Below are 15,951 nucleotides of genomic sequence, written 5' to 3' on the forward strand. Positions count from 1 at the left end.
GACACAGGCAAGAAGGTATTCACTGGATTTAGCAACAAGGAGACCAGTAGTGTGACAGAGCAGATTCAGTGTTGCGGAAACAGTAGCCATTAGGAGTGTTAAGAAAGGAATTCAAGCTCACATAGTGGATCTTTGGAAACAATGGTGTATTGTAAGCGGCAACACAGTTTTTCTAAAAGCAACAAAGGGACATACTTGTACCCAAAGGGAAAAATCAATTTTAGTATTTTCTCCCACAATTTTTCTCAAACCTTTCGTGCGGGCTGTTGTTCATGTATATTAGAATCATAAAATGCTTTAGGATTTAGCAGTGTCTGCTTACTTATTTTGGGTTTATTACTAATAGAGTAATTCCATAATAAAAAATACAAAAATAGTGAGAATAATATATGTTATGGTGTTCCTCAAAGAGTAACAAGACTTTCAAACAGTATCCCCAGCAGGCGTGGAAACCATGGCTCCAGAACAACGTTTTTAAGCCACTGTGCTTCTCTTCTACTTCCCTTCCCCAGTCCCCCTCTATACTCTTGGCTATAATCAGTTTTTTGTTTTTTGTTTTTTGTTTTTTGTTTTTTTTGCCCCCACTGTGAGCAGGTGTAGTCCAGCTTAAAGAAGCTTGGGAGACCAGTTTGTACTCAGAGAAGAAAAGATGAAAAGACTTTGAATGTCAGATAATCCAGCTGTTCCCAGACCTGGCTGAGCATCAAAATAGACAACCCTGGGACGTAAATTAAAAAGACAGAATCTTGGGTCCCTGCCCTAGATCTCGACACGGTGTGTATAGAATGGAGCCTAGAGAACTGTACCTTGATTAAGAGCCTTTGCTGACATAAATTCAAGTCCTTAAGGAAACGGAGGACAAGAGGAGTCCTGAGTAAACGGGTCTCCCGTCTGGAGATTCGCTGCTCTGTGCTTTGGGTGGTGGCCGTTTGCCCTGAAGTGCATCTGGGCTTTCGTTTCAGGGTGTTGGGGAGGGCTTTGCTTTTCCGGGCTCTCTAGGCTCTCTAGACACGGCCTTCCCTCTCATTTCTCTCTCCGGAAGTGCTAGAAGTTCTGCGGATGCCACACGTGACGCTGCCCAGCAGGCGGTGTAGTCCAGGTACAGCTCGGACCCTCTCTTCTGGATGCCGACTGCGCACGCTCTTCTCCAAACCCCCAATCGCCCCGCCTTCATCCCGCCCCTCTAGGGTCTTATCCCCGCCTTCCGTGGGAGTTTGGGGAGGAGCTTCGCCGCTGCCCCGCCCCCTGCTCGCGCTCGCCGCCGTGGGGGCGTTCCCGGAAGTTCTTAATTCGCGGAGCTGATTGGCGGATCGTGGCTGTGTACCCTGCCTGGGTTTTCCGGAATTTGGGGAGAACTGCAGGAGGAACGATATGGCTTTTTCGAGTCAGCACTTGCGGGAACTGCAGGGACCTCTGCTCCCACCCAAGGACTTGTTGGCGGAGGACGATGACTGTCTGAAGGAGGACGTGGAGGAGGATGAAGACCTGGAGTTTGTGGATGCCGAGGAGCTCTGCAGTGGAGGCGTCAAGGCTGGTACCCTCCCCGGGCGCCTCCACGGTGAGGAAGACCCCTACCCCGAGGGGATGGGATTGGTGGGTGAAATGTTTCCTGTGGGCCTTGACCTAAGTAAGACGTCCCATTGCTGCTAACAAACGTGTTTTGGGGATGGCCTCGCTGTTTCATCCTACTTAGGATAGGATTCGATAACTAAATAACAATAGCCGTGACTTGAGAATACCACGTGTTAAGCTTGTGCTCAACGTGTTTTATCTCATTCGATGTTTACAACTCTTTGAGGTAGTTTTATTTTTATAGTCGAGGAAACAGTTGTATGTCGAGCCTCTATTCATACCCAGAATTAGAGTTTTAAACTATTTTCCTATCCTACCCGGAGTCAAATATTTATTTACCAGCTACTTAGAAAATACACACACAACATACACACACACACACACACACAAACACCTCAAGGCATTGTGGATTCATTAACTCTGTGTCAGTAACGTTGTGATGAGAGCTTATCTTGTGTAGTTTCCTGTGCTATGAATAATACCTGTTATGTGTACGTTGTGAGTGATATCTAAGAAAATTTTAGGGGTAAGACCAGAAAAATGTTGTGTGTTGATGGCATTGTTCTGAATTTGCGCTGTCCAGTACAATAGTCACCAGCCTCACGTGGCTCCTGAGAAGTTGAAATGTAGCTCGTGTAATTGAGGAGGTGAAATTTTAAATTTTGCTTAATTTTAATTAATTTAAATTTAAATAGTCACATGTGAGTGGGCAGCACAAGTTTAGACAGAAAGTTTTCAAGTATTTGTGGAGGGTTTAGTCATTTATCCTAAAAGTATTAGTGACTGCATACCATGTTCCAAGCAGGGTGCTGTTTGTTGCCAGGAGGGATACCCAAGAGCGGTAAGATAATGAGGTTTCTGTCTTAATGGGGCTTGTTCTTTGGTGAATAAAACAAGACATTTTAAAAAATAATTCAGAAGTAACTGTAATATTAGTTAATGCATAGAAGGAATAATAAGTATTGCTCTGAGAGGTTATAACCTTGAGATTCAGGGAAGACTTTCGTGAGGAAGTGACAATTAAATTTAGAGGTCAGTAGTAAATAGGGGTAAACAGTAAGGAAGAGGACATTTGAGGCAGATGGAACAACTTATGCAAAGGCCCTGTGGTGGTAGGGGGGGGACCATGGGATTTTTTAGAAACTGCATGAAGGTCATTTTTGGTTTAGGTCAGAGTAGCAGAGAGATGGCTGTTTTCAGAAGACAAACAGCAGACTTGCCATGTACCATATTTACCTCTTGGAATACAAGGACAAGTGGAACATTATCTTATTCTAGAGAGCTTACAGCACAGTGGAGGGAGACTGATAAATGGGTAAGTGGAATGTATATGTAGATATCCTAATAAACATCTGTACAGGGTGCTGTGGGGAGGAACAGAGTGGTAGATTTGGTAAAACATTGAAAAAGAGGTTTTAAAATGTCTTAAATTAACTTTTTTTTAAAGTTGTAATTTCTGATGAAAACACGCAAGAGCAATGTGACGTGTTTGGACGTTTTCCAGTAACGGGTCCTTGGTGGCGAGTGAAAGTGCACGTGAAACCTGTGGGATCAAGGAGCTATCAAGTTCAAGGATTTCCATCTTACTTTTTACAGTGTGATATGTCACCGCCAAATCAAAAACAAATCTGTTCCCTGTTTCTTAAAGACTGCAATTTCTCCAGTGATTATATAAATAAATTTTTAGCATGGGTAAATGCTGTATCAAGCTATAAAAACCTCAACTTTGGAAATATTAGGGAAACATTAAGAACGTTCCAAAAGGAAACTGGAAAGAAGGGTCAAAAACAGTCTACACAGAATGAAGAGGAAGAGTCTCTACTGGAAAATGAGATGTGCCTCCCTGTGGAAAACACGAGTAGGTGGGATTTTATTATCCAGTTTTATTGTAATTGAAATACTTAATGGCTAATGTGTTTTAAGATATCACCACTATAGTATCTTGGCACACTATTCTTTTTTAAAATCTGTTTTTGAAAATGTGTTTCTGTTGCTTTTGAGTTTGTCATTGTAATTTCCAGGTTACCTCATCATTAAGGTGGAGAGGTTGGGGGAGAGGATCTTTAAGCTCCTTTCAGTTCCTCCCCAGCTCTAAAGCTATGTTTCTCTCTGACTTTTGTGTGAATTGGATTACCTTGAGTCATTAAGAAAAAGTTCAGTTGTTAACTATTCAGTTCCAATTATTATTCTGTTTAAGAAGGCAGAGGAGAAAGAGAAGAATACGAGTATTCCATTTTGGAAAGATTTCAGTCCAAAATGGTATAAAATAATTTTTTAGTATGGTGTTTTATCTGGACATTCACCTGAATGCAATATTTCATTTCTTAATTATATGAAATAAATTTGGCAGGACATCAGTGACAAAAGAATCATGATAACAGTCAGAAAAATGATTATAAAGGTTAATATGTCAATGATTTGTTTTTTATGCTTAGCTTTAAATTTATCTTTATAAATGGAATCACAAATTTTACTCTGATTATATTGTACACAAAAGTACACAGGAGGCTAAGAAGTGGTTGTCTAAGCATTCGAAGAACATAAATTTTGGAGTTATACACAATGATGAAAACCACTTCAGTGCAAAATCAATTGTTGTAATACAATCAATTTTCTTGCTGGTTCAAGTAAATTTATTTATCTCTCTTTGATTTGGATTTTTGGAACTGGTTGTGCTCCAGGAGGACGTCTATCACATCGTTGTTCTGTGAGCTCATCTGTATGTTTTGATTTGTTCTTTTCTGTTATCCTGTAGTTCCATTTATAAATGTAATGACAGCTTTGCAGTTTCCAAAAGTAATGGAATTCCTTCCAGTTCTTCTGCCTCGACACTTTAAACGGCTCATAAGCTCGGGTTCTACGAAGGTGTTGGAAGACATAGAAGAGATGTTAGGTACACATCCATGGAAACTTGGATTTAGTAAAGTAAGTAAGACACTCACCATTTAGTAATCTTGTGTAAGGGAGGATTTCTCAAACTTGACAGTTTTTGCATCTCTTTCAGAGGAAGAAAATTTGTATGGATCTCAATGTTGATTTTTCTTTTGTGTTAGAACCAACTATAAACTTCTTATACTTGTAGCTCTTATGCAGGAAATTTATGAAGGACAACAAAATAACAAAATTGATGACATTGAAATTGTCAATAATTTAATTATATAATTTAATTTAATAGAAAACATCTTTTTGGTGACTGGCCATTTGCAACATGAATATAGATCTCATTGAAGACACAAGTTCTTAGGAATTTGGCAAATCCGTTTAATCCCTCACTTTTCTATTTGGACTTTTGAAAACTTTCATTACTCATGTGGTACATCATGATATGATTGGAATTTTTTTTTTTTTTTTAAGATTTTTTATTTATTTATTTGACAGAGAGAGATCACAAGCAGGCAGAGAGGCAGGCAGAGAGAGAGGAGGAAGCAGGCTCTCCGCCGAGCAGAGAGCCCGATGCGGGGCTCGATCCCAGGACCCTGAGATCATGACCTGAGCTGAAGGCAGCGGCTTAACCCGCTGAGCCACCCAGGCGCCCCGATATGATTGGAATTTTTATTTGGCACAATAATACCACTTACATATGAATATGAATCCACTTCTGTTCTTACCATTAGAAACCAAGAGTAGGAGTGGCACTATGAGACTTCAGGGATGTTGGAAACCAAACTCAGCCCTAAAATGTTGGCAGTACTTGGTTATGGGTGGTTTTCCAAGTGAAATACAGTTTAAAAATTCTGAGATAATTCTTGGATCCCCAAGAATGCTTACCAAACCCCTTTCCCCCCAATCTGAAAAATACTGGAACGATGCATTTGTTTCCTATGTCAAATGATGATGACTTCAGTATATCTTGCAAAATGAAATTCTGGAGCATTAGATTACTATATATATCCAGTAGAGAAGAGAGACAGAACAATGCACATTCTAAGACTCAAGTGGAACAGGAGACTTGAAATCCCACTGTTGGGTGTGGAAACCACCATCAAGAATAAAGACCATTAGTGAGGTATTAGATGCCTGGGGCTACCAACCCTCTAAGTTGGTGCTTCACCCCATGGTCTGGGTTTAAACAGTAGAATTTTATTAATAGAAATTTATTTTAAACAATAGAAATTCATTTTCTTATGGTTTTGGAGGTTCTAGGTCTGAAATCAACTTGTTGGTTGGTTGGTTTCTTCTGAGTCCTTCTTAGCTTATACATGGTTGTGAGAAGACACTTCTCCCCAGGTCCTCACATAGTCTTCTTTTTGGGCCTATCTGTTGTAATTGCCCTTCTTATAAGGATACCAGTCATGCTGGATTAGGGCCAATGACCTCATTTTAACTTAATTACCTGTTTAAAGATCGAATCTCCAAATGTGGCCACATTTTGACATACTAGCAGGTTAGGATTTCAACATATGAATTTTGCGGGGACACATTTTAGCTCATAAAATGTATAGAGGGCTCCAGGAGGGATGTTTCTGTGGGTGGGGGAGAGAAATGGAGCTGGTGGAGAACCTACTGAGGGGATCATGGTGAAGGAAGTTTAGTGCACCTTCAGCGGAGTTTGGGCAGAATGGTTGAGAGGGATGTCAAAACCTAAACAAGCCAAGAAAGTGAGGCAGTCATGAACTTCACTATATATACAAGAGTTTGACACAAAAGTTAATATAATTATAGTATATCCTGTCACTCAGCTGTGAATCCTAACATCGATTTAACCAAAATTGATTAACAAAATGTATAACTTTTTTTCAGAGATGGGAAGAGGAGAAGCAGGTGTGGAGGTGATGATATAAAAAATAGAGAGCTTAAAAAAAAAAAAAAAGATAGCTTCCCTAGAAAGAGACTTACCATAGGAGGGAGTAAATATTAAATAGCGAAAATTTTTTAAAAAAGGCTAGTATAAACAGTACTTAGAACAGTGTTGACTTTATAAACCATGGAAAGGGTGAGTCAGGGGATTCCTATCTTTTGTGAGAAGCTGCATAGTGTTATTTGACTCTGAAAACTGCATGTGTATTGCTTCGAGAAAATATAATTTTAATTAAAAATGTATATAGATCTTTAATTACAGTATGGCAAAAACTTGGTGATGTCTTACGTACCCAGTTTTTTTCCCCCAAATTTTGTTGATATACATGTCCTCTGGGACTTAAGCATTACTAACAAATAATGCAGTTTTATGTAATTCTGATAATATTCATCAACATTTATAATTTTTATAAACCAACTTGAACTTTATTTTCTTAAAGATAACCTACACAGAACTGAAGCTTTTGCAATGCGAGGCAAGTTGGACATCATTTTGTCAGTGCAAGTCTCTTCTCCGGTTGATGAGTGATTTGGAAAGGAATGCATTAATAATATATTCAAAACTGAGGCACATATGTCGAGACCAAGGGCACACATGCATTGAAGAAGCTGACTTAACTTCTAAGTTGTCAGACCAGATGTCCTTCCAAGAGGCTTGGCAGTCTCTGAAGTTTTTGAAGGACATTGGTGTGGTGACATACGAGAAGGGCTGTGTCTTCCTTTATGACCTCTACCAGGCTGAGCGAGGCATTGCCTCTTCCATATGTGACCTGATGACGAGGCCTCCGTGGCATTTACGGGTGGATGTCAAGAGGGTGCTGGCATTAATTCACACCACGAACCCTGAAAATTCAAGAAGCGACGAGACACTGAACGAAAGCCAACCGGACGAATCAAGTTTAGGAAACTCTGTGGACGTTCTGGAACCCCAGGACAGTGGTGACCACATTTGGGAAAACGGTGAAAATGACGTGAACGCAGAAATAAGTGAAGCTCAGCTGGACCAGGGTCAAGTGGCTGCTTTGGAAATGGTTTGCTCCAATGCCGTGACAGTCATCAGTGGGAAAGGCGGCTGTGGGAAGACCACCATCGTTAGCCATCTTTTTAAGCATATGGAGCAGTTGGAAGAAAGAGAGGTAAAAAAAGCCTGTGAGGATTTTGAACAGGACCAGGATGTCCCAGAAGAATGGATCACCTTTACCAAGCAAAGCCTTCAGAAGGCTGACAAGGCGCTAGAGGTGTTACTCACTGCCCCAACTGGGAAAGCAGCCGGCTTACTGCGGGAGAAAACTGGTTTTAATGCTTACACACTGTGTCAGGTAAAACTTTGCCCATTTTTTAATTTCTTCCTGATGACACTCAGTAGGTACTTCTTGAATGTCTTAGGGCTCCCTTCTTTGTCATAGAACATTTAGATCAGAGCCACTCAGAGCAGCTGGTCTGTAAACTGCAGCTGGTTTGCAGGGAGGCAGAAGCTGGTGTGGGAAGGTCAGTCAGTAGCCTGCTTTTCTCATGGAGAAAGTCTTGCTGTGAAAAGGAAGTCGGCCAAATGGAAGTGTAGGCATCACGTCAGTAGTTCGTGTAGATTCTGGTACAAGCTTTATTCAGGGTGGGGCTGCTTACAGGCATGTTACCATCAACAGACCTTATCTGAGAAGCACTTGTGTGGGAAGGACAAGGTTTTATCCCATTTTATAGAAGGAAAGCTGTGTAGAAGTGAAGGCTTTGATCATCAGGTTCAGTTCTTTAGCTCCTTTACCCACAACAACGCATGGCCCACAGTCACGTAATAAAATTTTCAAATGAATTGATATGCTCGAAAAACATAGTTGGGGCTGTAGTTAGAACTCATGGAATTTTAAACTTGTCAAGAACTGAAAAGGTTTTTCTAGGTCTGACCTGTCGTTTTATAGATCAAGGAACTCAGTTGTTGGAAGATTTCTGAAGGAAATAATCATTGACTTGGACTGTAAAGGACAGAGAGGTTCAGGTGAGAAGGAAATTTTATTTAGGGGGAAGACCTTTCCACAGGCATTGAGGAGAACGATCATAGTGTGGATAGATGGTTTTGAGGTGATGGCATTGATTAGAATGAATTCGGTGTGCTGTAAAATAATGGAAATCAGATTTGGTTTAGACTGGGAACTTGAGCTTTAAAGTTTGCAAAGTATCTCATTAAATCCTTGGTAAACCAGTGAAGTGAGTAGGTGGTATCATCTCCATTTTACAGAAGAGCCCAGTTGAAAACTGGGGGTATTAAATGACTTGCCCAAGATCGGAACCAGGTGTAGAGCTACTAGCCCTTGGATTCAGGTTTGTGACCTCCCCTCTCATTGCGCTTCCTGTGGTGCCACAATTCCCTCCTTTATTATAGATCTCGCATACCTGACGGAGCTTGGACTTGGTTTACTGGGGAGCCATTTAGGATCCTAAGCAAGAGAATGAAATGAAGAAAGCAGTTTTAAGGAAGATTACATAGAATCACATAGCTGTGAGCCACCTCAGAAAGGACATTACACATTACCTTTGTCACATGAGTGAACATAGCCCTAGAGAAGTTCAGTGTAGCTCACTGATAGTAGAGTCTTCTGATTATTTTGTGATTTTTCTCATTATGCCTTCACATCTGGTTAGGCTGAAGGGTTGGCTTAGAAGAGGAGAGCTAGAGACGCATTGTTACTAAGTTTCATCTTATGTTCTAACTCTGATCAATGAGTAGTATCTTAATATCTGCCTGGGATGCTGGGAGAACATTTCCAAAGTCACATTTAGGGTCAGGAGAGAGTGTAAGGCCACAGGAAAGGCACGCCATTTATTTATACCTCGGGCTTCGGGTTGCCAGATGGAGCAGATAAAAAATAAAAGTATTTTTTCAGTATAAGCAAGTAGCAAATATTGCATCAAACATAGTTGTACTAAAATGTCATTTATCATTTATCTGAAATTCCTGTATTAATCAGGCAATCCCATTTTGGGTTAGAATGTAGGGGAACATGATTGTAAGGCTGTGGGAGTAATCTAGGCTCATAGATGGGGCCTGTATTGAGTTGGCAACACCAAAAATACAGTGGAAAGTGTCAACCAGGCATTTCTAAGATAACTGATTGAATATATAAAATCAAAGGAATCAGTTGGCCGTGATTCAGATGTTCTTTTGAGACAAGGCCATTGAGAGAATGGGGGTTTTGTTGAAGGGAATTGATGCATTTGGGTGGAAAATATGAAGGCTTTTACTAAATAGTAGACATGTTGAATCTAGCTTCAGTAGAAAAATTAAATAAAGATATGATACCATTTAAGAAATCTGTGTACATATATAGTTGTACATACTTGCAACGTAGAAACATTTTGGGAATGATGTATACCAATATATGTAATGTTCTCTGGTTTTATTTTCCAGATTTTTCTCCTCATCTGTATTTTTAATTTTTATTTATTTTTTTAAAAAGATTTTGTTTATTTTTGCAAGAGAAAGAAAGAGAGAGCACATGCGTGAGTGAGCTTGAGGGGGCGGGTAGGAGCAGAGGGAGAAGCAGGCTCCCCACTGAGCAAGGAGCCAATGCAGGACTCTGGCCCAGGACCCCGGGATCATGACCTGAGCCAAAGGCAGACGCTTAACCAACTGAGCCACCCAGGCGTCCTCATCTGTATTTTTAAAAATAGTAAATATTATTACATCTTTAATAAATACTTTTAAGTTGTTTCATTGGTAGTGGTGGGTGGGTTTTTAAATGTTGGGGACGTAAGGGAACTAAGAATATTAGAAGAAAAATAGCATTTTCATCATTAGGATGGGAAAGCAACCTTATTTCCAGAAGGGAGTGTTACAGTTGGGAGGAGAGGAGGGCTAAAGTGACCGGGCCATCTCAGAAGGCCAAGAGGTTTATTTGGGAATGGGGAAGAACAGGGAGCTCTGTCTGGTCGAGAGCGACAAGAGAAGGATTGAGATTCTGCCATTGCAACAGTACCTACCGGGTGTGAAGCTTGTGAAAGTAAACACACATAGTACTTATCAGGAAACCCTTTTTTAAACTGTTTGATCTTATTTTTGTTGTTGTTTTTAGATTTATTTGATCTACTTCTCTGTGTGTCCATCCCTTTAGGGTTTTAAAAAGTTTTAACTTGTGTGTCCTCCAGTTCTTTAGACTGTCGCCCTGTGTGGCTTTACCTACACCCCCCCCCACCCCATTTAAGAGTTGTTTTAAAATTACATGTTGTTAAGATTTTGTTCTGTGAACTTTATAACCTGAACTTAGAAACGCCATACTTTGCTTGTAGGTCAATTACAGCTTTTATTTATGGGAGAAGAAAAGCCCAGCCAAGAACTGTCCATGGAAGTTTTCTTCAGTTAGAGTTCTGGTTGTGGACGAAGGGAGTTTGGTATCTGTCAGAATCTTCAAGTCCGTTCTAAAGTTATTGTGTGAGCACTCCAAACTTTCTAAGCTTATTATCCTTGGTAAGTTAAAGAGTGTTGGAATCCTAATTGTTTAGTTCAAAGCATTGCAGTTGGTAGCCAGCTTACACCATTTCACTGTTTTATTATCCATATCCTATAGGCAAGAAGCCATTTCTTAGAGCCCACCCCCCCCCCCCCAGCCCTCCTGAGTTCCGTCTGACCTCTCCCTCTGTCAGCTCGGGTGGTTCTTCGTTTGGGCCGGGATATTAGCAGAGCAAGCTGCAAAATGAAATAGAGTTGTCAGGGGTTTCTGCTAATCACCTAAATGATGACTGTTAAAACAGTAAAAATGTCCCACACTTAGAGCAAATAATGATGTAGATCATTTGGAAATAATAAGAAGACTGAACTATAGACCACTTGGGAGTGCATTTATGATTTTTGGCTAATAACTCAAGTTGGATATCAGTAGCTTCTTAAATCCTTTCGCATTCCGGTGAGATTTAGATTTGGTTGGGTACCACTGGTCTGTAGACCGTATGATTTCTTGGAGAATCATACCTTGGAGAATCATACCGTGAGAAGCAAATTGTATGCAAATAATTCTCTTAGGTCTTTGAGGATATGCTTTAAGCAGTTGATTCTGTTAATGGCTTAAGCATTTCCTCAGTTTCCATTGAGAAAATAGTTGTGGTTTGTTTTTTTTCTTTAAACTCCAGGGTTGGTTTGTTTCAAGAGATTTCTAATAGAGCCAAACATTATCAGTTATATTATGGGAATCTATCTCTTATCAAATATGTAGGGCTTGTTTGTGTCTTATATGTTCACTCTATTTATTTGAGGCCATGGATTCTTCTAGGTCCACTAAGACGTTGAGCAAGATTGATTAGGTGATTGAATACCATATACCTGAGATTCTAAGGCACGTTTTTCTCTAAAATGTATGCCCCTAGACAGTTTGCCCGGGGTTATAGGTATGAAGGAAGTTCAATTCAGATGTTACCTTACTGTGTTATCACTGTTTTTTATATCTCAACTGTTCCTTCTGAATGCTTCGTTGTTAAAAGTTTTCAAAGAGTTGATGTTCTTAAGTAATTTGGGGGACGCTTTTTTCTTAGAATAACTATAATTATAGCATATGGCAGTAGGGAGAAATAAAAACAACTTCTAAATTTCAGGAACCCCGTTACCGAATACCTACTATATCTTATTCTCCTCTTAGGTGATATTAGACAGTTGCCCAGCATCGAACCTGGTAACTTGCTGATAGATCTTTTTGAGACTCTTAAGTCAAGAAATTGTGCTATTGAACTAAAGAAAAACCATAGAGCAGAATCTGAGCTAATTGTGAACAATGCCACAAGGTATAGTATAATGAAAATTTTGCATTTTCTGTTGTATTAAAGATTCAAAGTAAAAAAAATACCTATTAGCTTTTCTTTTAGGGCAGTTCAGTGCGGTACGTTTACTGTGCCCTTCTAGCACACTTATTCTGGCCTTCAGGCATATACGCACCCTTTGCCCCAGAGTTAGAAAAACAAGGTAATGTTTTTCATTACTGGTCCGGCATGAATTATTGAAATTTAAGAGCAAATGTATTTTCCCGATTAAAAAAATATATATATATGAATTAAAGTTGCATCAAGCTTAGAGACTAGAATAAGCCCAAGGGAAACAGAGACTTGGGAATGAGTTCATTAGACTTCAAGGGAGAATGGGAAGAATTATCCCCTAATTTTTGTAAGGGGAGCCCAAGCCAAAAAAAAAAAAAGGAATATGGTATTTTCTGTGATGAATCCTGGTGGTACCCATGGCATATTTTTCCCCTTAGAGTAGAAGAGAATCCTTCTCTTCCCTTAGTCTTTGCATACGCCTTTAGAGTGACCCTCTGTAATTTATGTGATGGGATCCCAGAATACTAAGACTGTTTTATTCATTGGGCCAAGATTTATCTTTGTTTTTTGACACTCTTTTACAAAATGTTGTTTTTGTTGCTCGAACATTTTCATGGTTGGATTCAGCAGAAATGAGAACATTCAAAACTTCCTTTCTCTATGCCCCTGTCTGCCCTGGGTAGGACTATAGGAATATAAGAAGGATTGACAGGGATAGGGCGGATGTGGTAGGTTCATATTAATTCATTAAGCCATAAGAATGCGTTGGATGTATAATATCCTTTTTGTCTAACCGGGGTCCCAGGATTGAGGCCCACATTGGCTCCCTGCTCAGCAGGGAGTCTGCTTCTCCTTTTGACCCTCTCTCCTCTCATGCTCTTTATCTCTCTCTCAAAAAAAATAGATAAAATCTTAAAAAAAAAAATCTTGGAGGAATCTAAAAGCACATTAGATTTCTTAGAAGTTAGTTTATCTGAAACTTAGGAATTCCTTTTATTAACCCTTTTAGTGTCATTTGAGGTGTGCTGCTTTCATCATTCCTTCTTAATTGTCATCACCAAATATTTAATGTCACATAGAATCCCAGTGATAGCAGAGAGGGGCTCATAGAGTTAGAAGTGTTTCAAGTTCTGGGTCAGAAGCAAAACAGGAATTCCTTGGTGATTCTCAGCACCCCCAAATTTAGTTCTGGGATATTTATATATCTGGGATATATAACAATAATAGGACATTGCCCATGGAACTGTTGTGAGGGTTGAGGGCATTCATCTGTTTTGAGGCGCTGTATAACTTAGTTTTTTGTGAATAACAGATATTAAATGATCTATTGCAAATCAGTTAAACCTTTTGATCTTTGTCTTTTTGATCTTTGATCTTCTCCCTTTCCTCCCTTTCAACCCTATGAGGAAGGGTTGAAGATGGCAGTAGGATACCACTAGCTTTGAAGCAAGGTTGCCATTAGGTCTTTTCAGGGAGTTGGTCTTCTTTCAGATAACCAAGGGGAGATCTTGTTACGACAAGGCACCTGCCCCATGCTCTGTTTTCTGATAGGATATGCTAGTCTTGGGAAATATAAGAACAAAAGAAGGAGGAGGGCATAGAAGCAAAGAGAAGATGTGGATGTTTGGTTCAACTGAGAAAATGAGGCCACATGTATGATACACACAAAAGAAAGGTGGAAAAGAGTGTGATGTAAGCCTATGGAAAAGGCCCCAGAGAGTCCAGATTAATTGAAATAGAAAGGGCTATGGAGCCAGAAGGGCCCAGATTTACCTCCTAGCCCTTTTGCTTTCTACCTCTGTGTCCGGAGGCAGCCCACTGCAGTTACATAAGCCTCATGCTACTCATCTGTGAAATGAGGATAATACCTACCCTTGTATTGGTCTGGAGGAGACTAGGTCAAATTCTCAGAATGGTAAATTCCCTGGCAGTTTTATCTAATGCTTTTAATTTGCTGGGGGTAGGGTACTGACTGATAAATGTAACATTACAGTCTTGCTAATTCTATTTTCAAACTCATTTGCTTTTTATAATGCCTATACGGTAGCCTTTTCATCTTATTTATTGTCTATTAGCAGATATCAGTTATTGTAATGACATTATCTCTGATAATATATGAGGACACATTTTTGGATGCTAATGTACTTGCTGTATTATTTTATCTTCCCTTAAGAATCTCAAGACGCCAATTTCCAATATTTGATGCAGAGCTGAATATCTCTGATAATCCAACACTCCCTGTGTCAATACAAGATAAAACATTTATTTTTATCAGACTCCCAGAAGAGGATGCCAGCTCTCAATTATCAAAAAATGATCCTCACTCTTGTAAGTATAAACATCTGTATTATGTAGCGGTACGATTTCAGTTTTCTAAGATACTTACCAAATGACTAGTTGTAATTTTATTTGGTGGTAAAGATAAATATTGCTAGTAAAACATTTAGGCACTGTTAATAAATAAACTATTTATTCATCATCAAATGCAGAGGACCTTGGATTTTGTAAAGAAGTAAGTTCTCCAGCCCAACATATGTAACCAGATCTGCCTTAACAGATCATATGTGTAACATCTCATGCTGGAAGGAACTTGGAAGGACTAATGACCCACATATAAAGACACACATACCCAAGAAGTAAGCTCTTGACACATACATAGTAAGAGCTCAGTATTTGTTGAGTGAAGAGGTGGATGTAGATGATAAGTTTAAAATGAAGCAAAGCCCCAGGAATCCAAGTTCATTCAGGAGAAAGCATATCCTAATTAATGAAGATTTTCTTTTATAGCAATTGGAAAAGTAATTACATTTGCTATTGGGTGGGGTACATTTGAGAATCAAAAATAATGGTTAAACTGTTGCCAAGTTGAGTTCCTACTAGTTCTTTCTATTTCTTATCAAATGGACAGGCTTTGCTTCTAATTATGGGTCTTAGGATGACAACATAACAGGGTCAAAAAGAGCACAGGATACGGAGTCTTTTCGCTTACGTGTATGACCTATGTCACATCACATAACCATTTGTAAAATGGGAATAATAGGACACTGCCCATGGAGCTATCATGAGGGTTGAGGGCATTCATCCATTTCAAGGCACTATATAACTTAGTTTTTTGTGAATAATAGATATTAAATGATCTGTTACAAATCAGTTAAACCTTTTGATCTTTATTTGTATTCTAAACATACCTAGCAAGCTTTTTTTAAATAGTGTAATGGTTTCCTCAAAATTGAATTCATGAAGGTTTAAATGATTATTACCGAGCATTTCCTGTAGTGTTGTCATCATTCTTCAGGGTATATCCTAACCACTTAGCAACTTTCACTCCAATGTGAAATTCAGGGTCGTACTGCCTTTTTTTTTTTTTTTTTAAACATTTATTTATTTGACAGAGATCACAAGTAGGCAGAGAGGCAGGCAGAGAGAGAGGAGGAAGCAGGCTCTTCACGGAACAGAGAGCCCGATGCGGGGCTCAATCCCAGGACCCTGGGACCATGACCCGAGCCGAAGGCAGCGGCTCTAACCCACTGAGCCACCCAGGCGCCCCCAGGGTCGTACTGCTTTATGTGTAAGCCTCTCCTGCTTTGTGGGTCATAGTCACAGTTCCCTTGGGTTGGGGTCCATTCACATGGTATAATAATTTTTTTCTCTTTTGAAATGGGATCATATAATACATAGTATTCTATCAATGCCCTTTTGATTTTTTAAATTATGGAAATAATTTCTATTCCCTAAAAAACGTTAAATAATTCAGAAGTGTCTGAAGTAAAAATGAATATTTCCCTGTTGTCT

The 15,951-nt window shown here is 39.5% G+C and overlaps 1 protein-coding gene across 6 annotated transcripts in view; it reads left to right on the forward strand.

Annotated features, from left to right (window-relative positions):
- Positions 1–1,310: 1,310 nt before the first annotated feature.
- The window catches only part of HELB (DNA helicase B), a 32,122-nt gene continuing 17,481 nt past the window's right edge, over positions 1,311–15,951 (forward strand). Inside the window, exons 1-8 of one of the 6 annotated variants that reach the window (XM_047742530.1) lie at positions 1,509–1,558; positions 2,742–2,887; positions 3,020–3,430; positions 4,328–4,497; positions 6,810–7,688; positions 10,648–10,825; positions 11,988–12,129; positions 14,333–14,487. In XM_047742530.1, the coding sequence (XP_047598486.1) occupies positions 2,884–2,887; positions 3,020–3,430; positions 4,328–4,497; positions 6,810–7,688; positions 10,648–10,825; positions 11,988–12,129; positions 14,333–14,487 (1,939 nt within the window). In that variant the 5' untranslated portion in view covers positions 1,509–1,558; positions 2,742–2,883. Of the gene's footprint in view, positions 1,559–2,741; positions 2,888–3,019; positions 3,435–4,327; positions 4,498–6,809; positions 7,689–10,647; positions 10,826–11,987; positions 12,130–14,332; positions 14,488–15,951 lie in introns of those variants that run through there. The other 5 variants (XM_047742528.1, XM_047742531.1, XM_047742533.1 and 2 more) reach the window with 5 other exon arrangements.

The sequence above is a fragment of the Lutra lutra genome, chromosome 8 (genome assembly GCF_902655055.1).
Source record: "Lutra lutra chromosome 8, mLutLut1.2, whole genome shotgun sequence".
Lineage (NCBI taxonomy): Eukaryota > Metazoa > Chordata > Mammalia > Carnivora > Mustelidae > Lutra > Lutra lutra.